The sequence below is a fragment of the Telmatherina bonti genome (assembly GCF_933228915.1).
Source record: "Telmatherina bonti genome assembly, chromosome: 10".
Lineage (NCBI taxonomy): Eukaryota > Metazoa > Chordata > Actinopteri > Atheriniformes > Telmatherinidae > Telmatherina > Telmatherina bonti.
In genome coordinates, this window is record NC_136628.1 from 22,568,536 (window position 1) to 22,586,810 (window position 18,275).

An 18,275-nucleotide genomic window follows, 5' to 3' on the forward strand; every position below is an offset into this window, starting at 1 on the left:
TTTCTAGACAGTTATATCATTAAACATAAATTATCTTGATTAATGGAAAAAATACTGTTCTCCAGTACTTTCTACACATGTTTACTGTATGCACATGATTTTCAGAGACTAATGAACACAAATACATAAGAGCTGATTAGTGATCTGAACCAAAGTCAGACAACAAGTCAAATATTAACATCTACTACATAATAAGCTGTTTAAAAACACATTCAATGGTTATATACAGTACACAGATTATTTATACTCTGGCACAGTAGTCAGTGATAACAATCACAGTTACAAGAAATATGTGCATGTGCTTCAGTGACAAGTTGAGGACATCATCTGCTCTGTCAGATGTATGTGACGTAGTTTTCAGGTACGAGGCCCGTTGACCCGTTGTATGTCGCTTGAAGCCAGCCTGGTTCCACTGATGGGTACACTGCAAACACAAATGACTCAGCAGATCAAGTATGTATTAAATAAACCAATTTAATCTTGTATGAGAATTTATAAGGGCATGAAATTTTTATCTTCATCATATATGTCACCTTATAGGTTCTGTTAGTATAGCACAGATTTACAGTGAACTGTATACTCATGTTATAAAGATTTCATATCTGCAGCTGTCTCAGTGCTGGTTCAAAAACACAGAGGCAAAGGTTGACATTAAATTTTACACTTATAGTACATTATATAGGTGCCTAAAATACTCACAAACTTTGCACTGGTTGACTGGCTAATAACTTGCAAATTTTCAATTTGATCAGCTGATCAGTTTTAAATAAATGATGCTGAGCTGAAGGTATTTCAAGGCTAAGAAATAAGTTTCCTGTTGTGTGATACATTGTTATATTTTAAGGTAAATTCTAAGAAGCAAAACGTAAAGGACCTATAATCTGGTGTATGCATGGATAAACATGACTACATCCCTGTCTGTTGGATTTTGAAAACAACTCTATTGCAAGAAATTGGAGCAGTTACAGAGGAAACTACAGCCTGGTGGAGCCTTGGAGAAAATGTAAACAGTATTGTTGATTTACTGTCAAAACAAAAGTTACAAAAAATGATTTTGTTTGCAGACGATGGAAGAAAATTTAGATCAGCTGTAACTGGAAACAGCATGTCGGGCTAAAAGAAAAGGCTGGGAATTGGAATCAGCCGAGGAACTATGATATGTGCATCACTCAACAATTTTATTTATTCTTTAGTTTAATTTCCCAGTAAGCCATTAAACTGTGCAGCCTTTACAAGGCTGCTCTTGTATAAGACATTTTAAAACTCAGTGAAGCCAACCTGGATGAGCACTAAAACCAATTTTCAGTTCTCCAGTGTCTGTGATAATCCCCTATGTTACACTGCATTTAACTGAATACAATATTTTATCACATTGTTCTTTAACAATCCAAAGAAAAATGGCTCAGTTTTGTGTGTCATGAAAAATCTTCGGTACATTCAGATTGCTTTTAGGAATAAATAAAACAGTCCTAAAACGTGGCTCCTTAATAAACAGCAACACATTTACACCTAATTTAACTAATAAAAATGGAGAGTTTCTTTTTTTCTGGTTAAGGAAAAATTCTCTTCAACAAGCAAGAGAAAGTTGCCGTTAGCAGCATACCTGATGATTCCTGATCCCAGTTCGGGAGCGTGAGATAAACACGTCATATTTTAATAGCTGGTGTGAATGCAAAGACCTACTGATAATGATTTATTGTTCATGTACAGATCAAATGTTAATTCAAGGTGTGGATGGGGTAAAAACTCCCCAAGGAAATGAAATCTTACCGTTTGAGAACAGCGCCCCCTGTGGAAAGCTTAGTTCATGGCTGTGCTCAGCCTCACAGGAGTAAAGAGCTTTTGCTTCTCTGTAAGGAATAAATTAAAAGACTGATTTAAGATGCAAATTAATGAGGATTTCATCTATCAATATGTCTATCTTAGAGTGAATGTACCTTCCAGAGGAACATATGTCTAAAGCGGAGGAGAACACAGAACTCTCCCGCTGTGGTTGTCCGACCGACAATCTGAAACAAAGCAAATGAAGTTGGAAACGTTTTCTGAGGTAATTTCCTGAGACTGAGCGAGAGAGTCAGAACCCAAAACACATAATCAGAAGCTAAACACCAAACAATGTGCAAGTCTTGCTACAGATCAGGACTAAGTAATCAGTCCTGGAATCAGATCTGCTGTTTACAAGTTTCAGTTTCATGCAAGCTGCAAAACAAAGAAAAACTTCCTCCTGAACTTTTCTTTCTTGTAACTTAGATAACTTAGAAAAGAATGAGGAACCAACTCGGATGCACTATGATATACAAACTTTGAGATGAAATCAGACACTCACAGTGAGCCAGGCCTCTGGTAACCATTGCTGGATGTGGCAGCAGAGTGTTTGGGAGTCAGATCGGAGGCACAGCGATTGTGTGACGTTTTCCTCATTTGTGCGGCCTCCTGTGGGTCCAGTGACATGAGGCTGTGCACTGATCCATGACAGCTTTTATAATCTGTCATACAGCACAAGAGATCAGACCCATGCCTCAAAAGAATAACAGGTAGCGCAAGTTTATCTAGAAGAAAACACACACACATACCCTCAGAGATGTGCAGGGAGGTGAGAGAGGAAGATGTGGAGAGATGATAGGGAAACAATGAGGAGGAGGATGAAGAGGAGGAGGAAGCCGTCCTGCAAGCAGCAATGTGTTTCTGAGGAGAGGTCGTCTCAGTCACTCTGGTTTCCGTGACAGCAGAATTGGACTTGTTTCTTTGATCCCCTAAATGAGTGCTCTTTAGCAAGGAGGCCGATGCTGCTCTCGGAACCGGTTCATCCGGCTCCACTGATGAGTGCTGGAGGGAGGCAGTGGATGCAGATGCTCTGGAGGGAGGTCTCGACTCTTTCACAGAAGAAAAAGAGGCAGTTGAGTTTCTATTAAAAGATTTCTCCACTGCAGAGAGTAAAGAGGACGTGGAGGAGGACTGAGAGGAAGTCTGCTCAGCCGAAGCGAGGGGGGAGGTCCAGGAAGAGGAAGGCGTTAGGTGTGGAGAGGGGGTGCCGTTTGATGGCTCCCTCTGATCTTTCCCATTGGAGGAGTTGTGTGATGGAGAGCAGGAGGAAGCTGCAGGAGCAGACGACTGCGTTGTGGTGGGAGAGCTGGGCTCGACAGTAGGAGAGGATGGAGAAGAGGTTTGAGACAAGCCGTTTTTTTCAGAGGAGTGGGAGGACAAAGACTCCTGGCTGCCCATTGGAGTCGTGCTGGGGCTGCTACTGAATGTGTCACCTAAGGGAACAAAGGAAGCGTCACCTCACATACACACTGAACTTCTTTTTTGCTGTTTAGCTCAGTTGAATAACAACATTGACTTTACTTATACATAAATAGTTTCAAAGTATTTTAAACATAGTGGACAGACGGTAACAGAGTTTATTGTAATAATGTCGCCAGTTTACCCAAGGAAAAAAATGCAGCTGAGTACAAAGTGTACAAATTAATGCTGTTCCCAGAACTCTCTTTTTATCATCCCCTAACTTTTATATTTACCACTGCCTTTATGTCTCAATTTCAGTGTGTTTACTTATTACTAAATATTTTAACCAGCAAAACAATAAAACAAAACTAATTACATTCCATTCAGCCTCTGTGTAGCTTTGAGCAGCATATTAATTTAGAGCTCAGTGAAGAAGATGAGCACAGTGAGCTCTGAGAGATACTTGTAAGCAGAAACGCAGAAACTCAAGTTTTTAGAGCTTTATTTTCTTTTTAATAAAATATTTTAATAGATAGAGTTATGCAATGCTTGTTGGGGGATTTTTTTCTCACAGATTTGATGCAACATAGATAAAAATGCATCAGTTTAAGACACTCATTCAACTAGTTCTTGTCTAAGCATGGAGTAACTTCAGTTCATTATAAAAATATATGACCATCTATGGGCTTAAAAATCTATGGGGACACTTCCTGTCTTTGCTTCCTGAAATGTTTGTTCAGTGATAGAGGATGCGTGGCTGACCCAGATACTTATGTTAAAACAACTACTGTTCATCATGACACTGAAATTTTCCACCATGAGTAAAAAAAAAAAAATTTGAAGTCTTGCAAGTTCCCTCATGCTCCAAAAACAATCCGTCTTCCTGGCTGAAAGCTGTAACAAGTCCATTAACCACAAGCTAATGCATTGGTTCCTTGTGTGTTTTTATGTGAACTTACTTTGTTAAATGTTTCTCACACACTAACACCTTATGGACATGTTAACTAGGTTAACATGAGACTTTCATTGAAAATGGTCTTTAAAGTCAGGGAAGAGCTGGTTACAAGGTTTGCTGGGAAAACATGTCAGGAAATTTACGACAACAAAGATTTATGTTCTGAATTCTGAAGTAATGCTGTAAAAAAGTTTGGGCTGGTCTAATGGTCTGGTATCCCCTAAGCATTGGAGTAAATATATCTGATAATGGGCACACAACCAGCACCAAGCGCAAACACTGCTCATTGATTCATTCATTTTCTTAACCGCTTAGTCCAATTAAGGGTAGCGGGAAGCTGGAGCCTATTCCAGCAATCATCGGATGAGAGGCAGGGTACACCCTGGACAAGCCGTCAGTCCATCGCAGACAACACTCAGTATTGTACTGTTAAAGCCCAAATAATAATGTTTGTTGACTGAATCATTGATGTTTAACTGAGTGGTTAAAAACATGTTTCCTTAGATGCAGCTAACTCAGAATGCATATTTATTTCTGTTTTGGTTACAAATCAGATTAAGAAGTTATGGGACGCAGTTTTTTGGCTACTCTGGAAGAATGATTACAAACTTAGGACAAAATAAAATGATCTTTTTTCGATACAGTCTTAATTAAAAGTGACAAATGACAAATTACATAATGTAAATTCCCAAAATACTTGCAGAGAAAATTCTGTGTACTGCTGATAAGTATAAGGTAGCCCATGAAAAGGAACTGAAGTCTAGTAAGAGCATTTCCAGCTGACCATGATTATTGGTTTGATGAGAGAATGCAGTTATGACCTATATAGAAAGACTCACTGTCGTTGTCTGCCAGGCAGAGAGCCGGCGGGTACAGACGGGGCTTTCTCTTCCCAGATGAGAGACAAATGGCCTTACTCCTCCGAGGAGCTGATCGTGAGGACGGAGCCTGAGGAAGTGGCACTGACAGGTCTGGAGCTTCGCCAAAAATCTATCAGGAACACACACGTAATTATGATGTGCACATGTTTACACTGGTGCGAGAAAACATGTCTTAAGCTCACCTTGTGATGATTTTCGATGATTATCTCCACCACAATGTTCTGAAACTTGATGTTCATCATGGCGGCCACGGTCTCTTCTTGTGACCTCATTAATGTAGGGCCAAAGATCATTCCCAGGTTGGACACAGTCATCAGATTCTGATCACTGTGAGCAGACACCCTATACACACATATACAATGAGTGTGCATATTCAACAACATGCTGTGGACATATAAAGTGTTTAAACAAGAAGTAAAATCAGTAACATAAAATTACATTAAAAAAGAGAACCAATAATTGTGACAAAGTGATTAATTTAAAAAACCTTTTAAGACAGAGGCTGTTGTGAAAGGTGAACAATGAAAGCACCATGAAAGTAATATTTACATACTTGAGGAGGTGGTTAGTTAAGAGGTCCAACATTGCTTTGTTTTTTTCAGGTAGTTTGTGTACAAGAGCATGAATTGCTCTCACTCTGTATTTCTGGTCATCATACTCTGTAGTTAAAGAGAAATTTTACTCAAAAATTGCTGAAATGTTTCCATCTCTTTGGTTATGTATTTTTTTTTGTCTTGAAAGAGGAAGATAGATCTTACTTGCAGCCCGGATGAATTCTTTGTGCAGTCTGTAGGTCAGTAGTGGTTCTGCCAGACACCTTTGAGCACAAGAAAATAAGACTTAACTAGACAGAAGTTTTATTTGGAAAAAGCTGATTTGTAGTTTGTTACTGTTACCTAAAATAATCCTTCAGACCACTGGTTATGGTCTTGTTGTCCCAGGTGTCTCCATCTAGTTGTATGTCGGATGGAGCTGTGGATGCTGCAGGAAAGATGAGAAATTATTACTGTGCTGATTTTTAAATACACCAGACATTTGTTGTGTTGGAAAAAATGTGTTTTTTCAGAAAGAACAGCAACATACAGAACACGCTCGACATCAGCCGCTGTACTTTAGAGTTTACTCCTCCTGTCCTGTACAATCCCAGAGTGGAGAGGCCTGCAGATGAGTTTAATGTAAACATCAGTACATACAATAAAAACAGCACTGACCTTTTTACTCATTGAAACTTTGAAAAAGTGAGGAATACCTCTTGTTTCAAGCAGTTCAACGCACTTCTTGACAAAGTTGAAGCCTGACTCGTTGAGAAATGCTGTTGAACAAACAGTCAATGTTTTAAAGACAATTCTCAGACACTTGAAGGCATTAACAATACTTCCTAATAATCAGAATCTTCTTATTCGAACTTCACACTTACTTTCCTCTTTTTTGCTGAGCAGAGAAGGAAGAGTGTAAATCTGAAAAAAAGATTATAAAATGTTAGCTGTGCACCTTTAAAACATGTCAAAAATAGTATTAGTACAGTATAATATGAATGGGACGGCTGCCTTTGCAACAGTTGAAGTTCTTCATCTGTATGATTTTATCTATATAATTGTGAATGTGTTCATACTGGTTCCTTTCCATCCATTGCCTCCATCCACAGCCGTCTGTTGGCCTCTGAGACTGCTTGCAGTGTGATGACTCCATGTCTGCAAGAATAATTTCACCTGAGCTTAATTAAGCGTCCACATCTCAAATCATACTTTTATGCACACAGTTATTTCCATCCTACCTCTCCACCACCTCGATGTCAAAGCAGAAGCGTTTGTCGATTGATTCCGTCTTCCTTCGGACACACGAGCGTAACCTGAACATCTCTGGGGTGCTGTTCACCACACCATTCTGTTAACAGAAGGGCATTTACAACGCAAAACCTGTATTGAAGTCATAACTGTTGATGTTACACTAAGGGAGAAGTGCTGCTTAATGTTTTGGAACATATCAGGATTTTTGTGTGTACTGAATTTCAGTCTGTGATAAAATAGGATAAAATAACCTGAGCAGAAAAGTTCATACATATGTTTTCATCAAAGTTGTATTAATATGACATCATATAGCAATTTGTAAGAAGCTATTTAAAATATTAGAGGACTTGAGTGGCTTTGAGTGGATGTTTTGATCAGCTTCTGAGCTGGCAGGAATCGTAAAACATACAACTTGTGGCACTGTTTGGAAAGCTGTGACAGAATGTCTGATGAAAAAAATGGGACATCATAGAAACTAACACACTGGTGTGTTGGTGTGTGGCGACAACTCACCTGTCTGCTGGCTGGTCTGGCTTCAATGTTGCTCATGGTGAACATCTTTGAGCTCCTCTCATAAGTACAATAGTATCTGGTCCACACACTTCCCAATGGACCTGCATAATAAATAATTAGATCAACACAGGTTCAACTGAGTAGGGTTGTGTATTTTAAGTTTATTTATAACTGGTAATTGATTTTCCTTAAGGTATACATGAGAAATAGGTGAAGTATTAGTGGAAAATGTCTCTCACGTTTCTCCTGTATATACAAATAACCCTCCATGGTATAACAACTGGGGGCTTTGAAGTCCTCTTCAGCAGATCGGATCCTCTTCATCAGCCTCTCAACCTCAGCACGAGTACTTTCAAAATTGTTCCGAGCCTTAATAACAAACATAAAAAACCATGTTGGAAAGATGCTTGTATAAATTTTTCAAGATCATAGACCATAGAAAGTCTTTGATAAAGTGGATAAGTTAATAGATTATCAGTCTGGCTTTATGGTTTACCACAGTTTAGTTTTTTATACTTCTCTTAATCCTGATTTAATAAATACAATAATAATTATATAAATAAAATAATGGCAGCTTTGAACACATATGAAAAACAAAAAAGGACAAAAAGGAAAAGCCCCTGCACAGAGACCTGCTTTGCATGTTCAGATAAACATTTGAACTGGATGAAAAAAAAGTTGGTGTGACCACAGGCTTCTCAATTCTTTTGAGAAACAAAGTTGGACTGATTACCACAGAAACTATTTCTAATGTAACAAAGGTTAGATGAACTGCACTGTTTCAGGAAATCGGCCAAATGTTGCAGGCTGTCTTGTCATTTCTGCTTGTAAATACAGAAACATGCAAAGGTTTGAGCACATGAATGTGTAAAATTTGTGCAGAATTGATTTGGGATTTTCAGGTAAACAAACACTTACATTTTGTAGGTTGAACTGAAGCTGCTGCTTGTAGGGTTCGAACTCACTGGCCAGCTCATAGCCTTCATGGTAGAATGTTAACAACCCCTGCAAGAAGGCTAATAACTGAGGAGCAGAGGGAGAGACCCACCGGAGGAACATTAGCTCGGAGCTTAGGAGTGTAGAATAGCATGAAAGGATTGAAAAAGCATGACTGTCAGTCATCTGTTCAATCAATCAAATTGACTGCTGGAGAACCCCGCCACCCCCCTTAAATTCTGCCCCATGTTTGGTTTGCTGCCCCTTGTTTACTTTACAACAAAGAGTTTCCCTCTCTGTCAGCCAGAAGAAATCTCCTCACAGGAAGTGCTGCTCCAGCAACAGGAAGCAGCTTTTACTGATATCTATCGTTAAACATTTTTATCACCAACCAAACAGTGTGTGTAATGTATGTTTTTAAGAACATGGCTCAGCTGTTTTCCTATGATCGTGTTTACATGTACACACTTGTTAATGGCTTGGCTGCAGTTATGATGACGTTTACAACACTGTGTGAAAAGAGTACAGTAAAGTCACATCACTTCTATTTTCTTCTGATGACACATTGTTTCTTACTATCTTAACATAACATAAACAATAAATGTAATAAGGTGTTTAACAGTAAGGAAATAAGTAGATATATGTAATGTGAACTCACAGGCTCCACAAACTCAAACTTCTTTCTCTCTTGCACTTCTTGGATTTTGAAGACATACTGCAGAGATGCATCATAAAAAACTTGCCGGTCTTTACTCATCTGTGTGTCAGCCTGCAAGACAACCAGCCACAACGCACAAACAGTAGTTGAAGTTACTTAACACGTGTGGGAGGAACTTGTTGAGACTTTGTAAGAATCTGAGTGATTACCTCATGCAGCTGGGATTCCTTCTTTTTAGAGGACAGGCTGAGATGTTTTTCCAGCACAGAGTAATACCTTTCTGTTTCCTTGTCAAACTGCTTTTTTCCTTCCTGACAAAGACATAGGAACAGAGAGGACATAAACAATAAAGCCTTTACAAAGTACACTTTAATATAAGAAAGAATGGCATGCTTTAACTACTTGAGTATCATCCTCTTTTTATAGCCCTTATCCCTTTTAAACCAACCACAAGGAATGCCATCTTGATGTTGTTTGACTGCCGCAATCAGAAGAATTGCTAATGACATACATGACATCTGTCCAGAATCATATAATAATTAGTAAGGCTTTGAAGGAATTTAACAAAACATATTAAAGTAGTTTCAATGAGTCACATAGAATAGAGTCACAATCCCATGATTGTTGTTGCAACAAGTTCTATAATGATGAGGCTTCACACTCATGTTCAACCTGGCAGTACATTTATATACTATCATCACAGTTTAAAGGTAGCTAACCAATTATAGAATCGCAAATTCGGCCTGTGACTAAAAGAGAAATATGGTCACAATCCTTCCATGTCATTTTGGGTTCGTCATATTGTCAACTTACTATAATTGTCTTTCAAGTGTTCCAAATAAAGAGAGACCGCATGTGGCCACATGTGAACAGAAGATCTCTCTGTAAAATGCATTCCAAACATTTCCAGCTTGAAATCTAAGACTAGTTTCATTACCACTGTTCTTTTTTTTAGACAATGTGAGAAAGGTCATCACCACAGTAACCCAAAAAAAAAAAAAAAAAAAAAAAACTGCTCTGGCCCAGAGCATTTATCTTGAACTGGTCTTGAATGTGTTAGACTCAAAACCCTGCTGTATTTGTTGGAGCAGATCAGCTGGACACTGACCGATGCTGGAGAGTGGCTTTTATCAATATATGTGTGACAAGTTAGATGTAAGGTGTAGTCGACACTGCTTGGTGGTGGGCTATGAATAAAGTGCTGGCACACATACCCTGCCAACACTTTTCTGCATGAACAAGAAAAAAACTGAACAATGAAAGTCACCATATTATCCAATTAGACATTTGTACAAAATGTGAGCATAATTAGAGCATGAATGACAACAAGAACACATGTGGATGGTAATGTGTTTTTTGTATAAACTACTAGTACTGGACAAACTGAAAGTGTTATTGGACACAGGAACAGGGAGCGGTTTTCCTATATCCATCAACATATGCCACAAAGCTACTATGAAATCCCAAGATTACAGGGATTTTGGAACAAAGTCAAGCTCCAGTTTTTAGGGACCAAAAAGCAGTGACAAAGTGCAGCATAGTCATTAATAATTTTAATGAACAGAATCTGCCAAATTATTGAGGAAAGCAATTCTGTTCCAAAAGAGTTGCAGCATTTAAGTCCCAAATTAATCTACTGTTGTTTTTTTTCTTTTCATTCAGCAACATCATAGAGAGGATGTGCTACTCACACACTCTTGCTACATTCTTGAGGCAGAACAGTTTCTTCCACCAATGCACAGAAATTTCTCATTTAACTTTCGGACCTGGATTAAAGTGTAACCAGTCATTTATAAACTCTGCCAAACACCTGACATTGCTGCCTATTTCCTTATTTTTGTCAGAAGGGACAAAGATATGACCTATACTAAAAAAAAATAATAATAATGGGACAGCTGTTGAAAGCAGACACCACATTCCCTTTGTGTTTATATTGTCTCTCAGAGTTCAACTATCTCTCTGTCTGTGACGTGCTCTCTGCCTTCCCTCCTAGTCCTTCGTTCCCATGACCTTGTTGTTGACACCAGACTGTGATCCATCATTTATCGGAACATACTGGATTTTCTGATCACCAACTACAAGCTCAATTTGGACCATAACAGAGCAGCACTTCAGGCACTGCATAATCCAGAGCAAAACATGCATTTCCACTAAGCTATCAAGTTACCCCTTACTACAAGCCACTGCAGATATACCTTTACAGCTCCAATTTGTTCCTTTCGAAACCTCTCAAGCGGTGCAATCAAAACATCATCAGCATTCTGGATCTGAGGGAAAAAAAGAAGCATGGTGGTCAGCGCAGTGTGTAGTATCAGTAAGTAACAAGATCAGAAAAAAAGATCCCGACAGTTCAGTGACAGTCTTGTGAGGGCTGAAGCAGCAACTTCAATTAATAATAATATTAATAATTAAAACTTTACTAATCCCAGCTGAAAAAAATTGTGTTGCTGTATTTTCTCCATCATAGTTGTAAAAAGAGCAGTGGGCTTCTGTATTACGTTACCCAGGGAGCATTTGGGGTTTAGAGCTTTGCTCATTGGCCCAGAGTGGTTAACCTCTGTTACCAGTCCTGCACCCTCCACATTTAAATAAATAAATATAAATTACCAGATGTCAATGTAACACCGCTTAATATGCATTATTTAACAATAAAAGTACAAGTTTGTATCTGTACAGAAGTATATCTAATTTTTAAGCTAGTTTGGTTTCTTCAAATGATAAGATATTCCACATCGTTTCATACCTATTTCTTTTAGAAAAAAAAAATTCAAGTAGGGCTTGACAATATGGCCTCAAATCATATCACAATTAATTGAACAGGTTACCATGAATACAGTTAATTAGCAATTATTTCACTATATTTTAATTTTAGCCCTCATAGCAAACTGATTTTGTTTTATTGCAAACATTTTATTATAGACGACGAAATATTGTAATATAGGTTAAATTAAATGCACACAGTTAAATTATATACACACACACACACACATATGTACATGTATGTACATATATATATATATATATATATATATATATATATATATATATATATATATATATATATGTATGTATGTATGTATATATATATATATATATATATATATATATATATATATATATATATATATATATATATATATATATATATATATATATATATATATATATATATGTATGTATGTATGTATTAAGTAATGTAAAGCTTGATTTGGTTTTGAAATAGATAGCGGGTAAACTGAAAAAAACGTATATATTTAAACTTACAAGTAGATGTTTGATATTCTTAAGATTTAGCAGATCATACAAAAAAAGACATCACTAGAGGAATTCTAAAGTCAAGTTAACTTTTACCAGAAATATTGTCTCTTGTGCTCAAATTTTGGTGTATACAAAGATTATTCTGGTTCAAATTACATAATAAAATATTACAAAAAGTTGCAAAAATATATAGTCAAAGCTATTTTTTTATCAGTACAGATCCAAGTCCACCCCTCCAACCCCCCAAAAAATTTAAAAATCAATCACATAGCACAATTATTTTCATGGCTTTGTAATGACTTTAGGAATTATTGCCAACTATCCAACATTATTAATTTTTCATAAAGTATTCGATGCGTATGGATACATTTAAAGAAAAGTACAGATGCATGTTGAATAATAGCAAAATTGTCTAATTAATTTAGCTGATTCTGGAAAAGCACTTAACGTTAGGAAGTGTTGAGGAAAAGCAGTGAAGTGAAAATGGGTCAAGTCTAAGTCCATTTCAACCAACAAAAATAGTACAAAGAGAGCATGGTCCAATGTTGTCCCTAGCAATTTTAAGGAAAGTGATGTGGTCCCACATCAAAATTAAATTAGTTGCCATTTGCCAGTGTTCAGCTCTCCACAGACTTTAATGAAAATCTGCCAGATAGTTTTAGTGCAATCTTGCTGACGAACACACAGACAGATAAACAAACAAACAGAACTGACTTGGCTCAGGCTTGGCTGAAGAATTATGTTACAATTATGAGATTTTTGTAGTTGTATAGTAAATATGAGAAACTTGTGGTCAAGTTCCAGACTTTAAACAAGTAAGAAAACTACTACTGGATGCTTATCAGAGCTCTGGTGTTTATATTACTTCTCAGACCTCTTTACTTATGAGTCTATTTATTGGAAAAGTCTGTCAAGCCTTGCTTTGTTTTGCCTTGTTGATATAAGCGTCACAGTCTAAATATCTTCCCAGCACAAAGCAAGCATCATGCCTTCCCCATCTTCACAGTTAAGTCCAGTAATATTGCCTGAGGAGAGGTTTGCCTACTATTTAATATAATTTTTTTTCACCACATCACAATAAGCAGGATGAAACTGAAAACTCCAAGACTGTGGGACACTGTCAAGTCTAAATAACAGCCCTTTCAGTTTGGATAGACAGGATATTCAGAGGGACCAATTTGCTTGAAGGGTCCTTTAACTTAATAGTGATGGTATTATTAGAAGTTCAAACCTATCAGGAGGGGTGTTTTTGTGTCACAGTGAGTGGAAAAGCATACAATCACAATACACACACACATGGTGACTGAGAGAGAGAAAGATGGCAGAGAAACACACAGAGAATCCTTTTATAGACTTTCCCAGGCAGTCAGGGCTGTGCTCAGTCTCACAGGGGAATTGGCAGAATAGGTTCCACATGGTTCCTCTGCAACCAGACCGTTCACTCAGCCACAAAGGCAAACACACTCACACAAGGGACTATACATAAGGTAGCATACTATGCATAGCCACTGCAAATGAACAGAGGTTTGCCTTCACACACAGAGTGCCAGACTCTAGTCACTCTCAAACAAAAGGCTCCAGCTGATGGAGTGTCTCTGAGTCAAACACATTTCCCAAAATGCCATGGTGTGCACAATGCTGCTGGCACACAGTTAACATGGAGAAATGTGTGAATAAGACTTCTGGGAAAGCCAGATCAAGAACAGCCTTGAGAGAAACAGTGTGGAGGATAAAATGAAGGTGCCTAAGATGAGAGTGTGAAATTGAGACTTTCAAATTGTAACAATTTTAGGTCAGAGTAAACTTAGATATACAACAGTTTAATAATTTGTGGCCATCATTATAAATGTTAGCTTAAGTGCAGGGTCGTGATGGTATGCAGGTATGGTGAAATGGTGAATTTGGGTCCTGTTTTCACGATAAACGGCTGATTGTTGCAGTCAAATTACCACTTTTATGATGATTTTAACCTTGGATTTTGCACTTTGTGCTTTCCCCCACTAAAAACCATCTTGCGATTAAAGATAACTCTTGTTCCAGACATATGAGAGATATTTGAGTTTAAAAAAACAATTTGAGGGGAAAAATCCTTTTTAACACAAATTTGTTTAGGCTGCTTTCATACCTAAGTTCTTTGGTCTAAACTTTCAGACATTTCATATTGGCTCTAACCAAAAATTATAGGTGTGAAACCTCACTTGAGGCTGAATCACCACCTTCCTGTGGTTTCTGTTCACAATAGAATAAATATGTAAGACACCCAAAGGTTTTATCATAGGAGAATGTTCTGAAGCTTTAATTTAAAATGTTAAAGTTCATATGTGTTGCAATACCAACTTTTTTTTCAAATAACCATTAATCTCCCAAGTTTAATCCTGCTTGTTTAAAATGTGCATTGTGGTCTTCACTTGCACTACACAAACTGTAATTTAGGAACATTTTCTCACCAGTCGTTTTCTCTCCTCCTCCATGGTGCTTAACAGCTGAGAGAACTCCTTTAAAGACAGCGCTGCAAAAGAAATTGCACACTTACAAACTGCAAACTCTGTTCATATTTCATATACAATGCTGTCTCTACTAATATTTTGCACCATTTTTAATCTCACCTATATTTATTTCATCATCAGTCTCAGCATCTCCGATACACTCAAACTGGAACTCCTGCAGAGACTGGGAGAACCGCTGCACTGCAAGAGAAAGACCTGAGAAAAAAAGAATACACAGTCACATACAGCCAGCATGTTAATTATTTGTAAAATGTCACAATTTTCTCGCAAATGCCATATACGGGTAACATAAATCAGGTTGCATTCAAACTATTATTATTACGCTGTTGCACAATCAATTAAATCAGCTGACAGGATTTCTGAGAGAAACTTTATTGGGATTATGATGCATTGCAAGGTCTGTTTTCATCAGTGATATTTGTGAACCCAGGGGGAAAACTGGGCTGTTGTAATGTTAGTATCTGGGTCAAAAGTGAAAAGGTGGACACACTGGAAAGGCTTCTTACAAGCTTCCAGACAGTAAAGATCTGTCAAAAGTAATAACTGCACTCTATGCACTGTACTGTAGTAACGTCACACAGTGGTTTTACTCAGGATGCATTGTTCATGACAGCAGTGTTACCATTTAGTTTCACTCTAACAATGTCATAGAGCTGTTTAATACAAACAGCACCACAGCAGATATCTGCAGGTGTCAACACCAATTACTTCAACTAACAGGTCTAACCGAGTGCCTCTTACTTCATTAGCTGTTAAAAATTAATGCTAGATAAAAAGATGTGCTCCTTCTGTATACTTCTCTTTTTTTTTTTTTTTTTTTTTGCTGCGTAATTTTTTAACTTGTCATATTAGTTAAGAAATTTGTAACATGCAGTAGAAATGAATTAGCTATAACATTAGAACCAGTGACAAGTTAAGTAACACTGATGATCTTACAGAGCAATGTTCTGTTGGCAGAGCCCACACACACAGACATCCACATGGATGTTACTTTGACACTTGTAAGCTACTGTTGCAGTGGTGGGCCCTCAAAAAATGTGTAAGAGGGGCTCAAAAATACAATAAAAGGTGTGAAATATACAAAAACTTATCTGGGATTTTGTATCATCTGAAGAAAGCAAAACCAATCCTTACAGACCCTAGTCTATGACCAACTGGGCCACAATGAGCTATTAGCAGTATCCTGGTACCTGTTACTTTGCAACATTCTCTTCCATTAGAAGAGAATTACAATAAACTGAGTTACTGTTGCTGTTTATCAGTTATAGTTATGTATTTAAAAACTTTATTTATTTAAAAACTATATATTTGGCCTCTGTTTGGTCAAATAATCTAGACCAGACAGAGGGATAATTTTATGTAAATACATTTTAGTCTCTTACATGAACTGGTCATGACATACTCTTACAACTCTCAATATTTTCATTTAAAAGGAAGTCTATGAGTCAAACTGTGAGCATTTCATACTGCACTCAGTCACCACATGTTCCTCATTTCTCGAGCTCTTATCTTATCCATACGCTTCCACCTCCAAACCAATATGTATATTTCAGCAAATTGTTTATCTTCCAAAGAGTTAAAAAAAAAAACCTAACTAAATACTAACAAAAAAACAAACAAACAAACAAACAAAACACAAAGTGCAAAGTCCACATTGTTTATCTAAAAAAAAAAAAAGAAAAAAAGAAAAAAACGATGACAAGACTTGAGAAAGTAATTCCAAATAGACTTGAATGCAATGATGCGCAGATATTATGTTTCTGGTTTATTTACCAAACAGAATATAAGGGATGGCTTGTTAAATCATGCATTCCACTTTAAAGTCGAAGCAGCTATTATTTTAAATGCCTTTGTTAAAAAACTATGTAGTGTTTTCCAAGAAAATAGTAATTTACTTAAAATAACTTAAGTATAGCAGGACATTCAAATTGTGCCAGAAGGCATTAGTTAAGCAAACACAGTTACATATTTCTATTTTTAATGTTTGATCATCTGTAATGATTAACAAAGAGTGATAAAGAAGCTCACATTTCAAAACGAGAATAACAACACAAAACGGTCTGACCCATCTGTAAGATTAGCACGGTATTTTTACATCATGTTACGACATCATAACCTGCGCATAACACTGTAATTATCATATAAATGTGCCCCTTGTTATACCCAAGTGTGTAAGAATGAGTCTCCAGCAAGCTGAGGTCCATTACTTGCAATGTCTGAACTGGTGGCCTTAGGTTTCCCTCTGTTATCATGGGGTAGACCCGCTCAAGTTAACTCTCATTCATACATTTACTCCGAAAATAAGTTAGTAGTCAGTGTTTACTTACTTCTGAGAGCAGATATGAGCATGTTTCCATCTTTGATTAGATCTTTTATAAACCTGTTGGTGCGCTCCAGTTCTATCTCATGGCATTGCAATCGGTCTCTGAACTCAGGACTGTCCAGGAAAGAATCACTGAACTCCAGCGTCGGCAAACCCATCGATAACTTAAGGCACAGCTAATTATTAGAGAACTAAAGTAACATGAGATATCTGATCCCTCGATGAAAAAACTTGCACATAAAGCACCGTTTCAGTAAACCCGATCAAGCTTAGTCTTTAGTTTCTTCCAGCTCTTTTTTTACATGCCTTGCTCATGTTTTTTTTTTTCTTTTTTTCTTCCTCCCGTCACAGAACTTCCGGACATTAATACCCAACAGAGAGACTTGGATAGAGGAGCTTGGCTAGCAGTCAAGAGAAATTCGCGCTTGGTCTTTTACTTTAAAAATGCTGCAGCCTCAAATGTAATGTCGCTATTACATATCAGCGACTTTTAAACGGAAACAGAAAGGACTCAGAGTCACAGAACGAAAACAAGAGAGCTTTTCTCTAAAGATGCATAAAAATTGTCGACCAGGCTAACTGTGAAAGCTAATCTCTCATACCTTTGATTCTTACCAAAGGCCTGTTACTATAGGAACAGGAGGACTCCTGCTGGTGCGAGTTGAAATCAGCTAACAGCAGTGTACATAAAAATTACTCCCAATAATACTAATATTACTACTACTACGACGACTACTACTACTACTAATAATAATAATAATAATAATTTTATCCTTATTGTCCCCATGTTAATTTCACAGCTTGGTTTTTACTGTTACACCAAAAATCAAATGTTGGACCTTATATATTATATAGTCTACCTTCCTTCATTATGTACATTAATTTATTTTGGTTACATATGAGCTCCAAACAGTAAACAAAGCCAAAGGTCCACTGTGTGCGGCAAAGATATCAAACCCCTATTGTGAATTGAAATTTTAAAAGGCCTTGTAACATGTAAAGAATGTTAAGACAATTGGGTTTATTATAAGAAATTTAAGAAACACCATGCATAATAGGCGGCATAAGAAAAAATCTGCTTGGAGTTTGAAACATGCATGTTGAGAGTTCTGAAAACTGTCCCAGTTTTATACTTTGTTTAGAAAGTTGAACACAAAAAGTTGCCACAAGTGTTGCTTTGTAAAAAAAAAAAAAAAAAAAAAAGGTTTATGTGGAAGTTAAGTCCTAAAGTT

At 37.1% G+C, this 18,275-nt stretch overlaps 1 protein-coding gene across 1 annotated transcript; it reads right to left on the reverse strand.

The window, feature by feature from the left end:
* Positions 1 to 335: 335 nt before the first annotated feature.
* On the reverse strand, positions 336 to 17,201 carry arhgap42a (Rho GTPase activating protein 42a; the record flags this gene model as incomplete). Its single annotated transcript, XM_079248193.1, has 24 exons — positions 336 to 424; positions 1,771 to 1,850; positions 1,938 to 2,009; positions 2,327 to 2,486; positions 2,574 to 3,257; positions 5,020 to 5,170; positions 5,244 to 5,403; positions 5,615 to 5,720; positions 5,820 to 5,878; positions 5,958 to 6,042; positions 6,145 to 6,219; positions 6,311 to 6,373; positions 6,479 to 6,518; positions 6,674 to 6,752; positions 6,836 to 6,945; positions 7,362 to 7,462; positions 7,601 to 7,730; positions 8,280 to 8,384; positions 8,956 to 9,066; positions 9,165 to 9,266; positions 11,151 to 11,222; positions 14,661 to 14,722; positions 14,820 to 14,915; positions 17,048 to 17,201. 24 exons carry the CDS (start codon positions 17,199 to 17,201, stop codon positions 336 to 338), a joined length of 2,946 nt encoding a protein of 981 aa, XP_079104319.1.
* Positions 17,202 to 18,275: the final 1,074 nt, after the last annotated feature.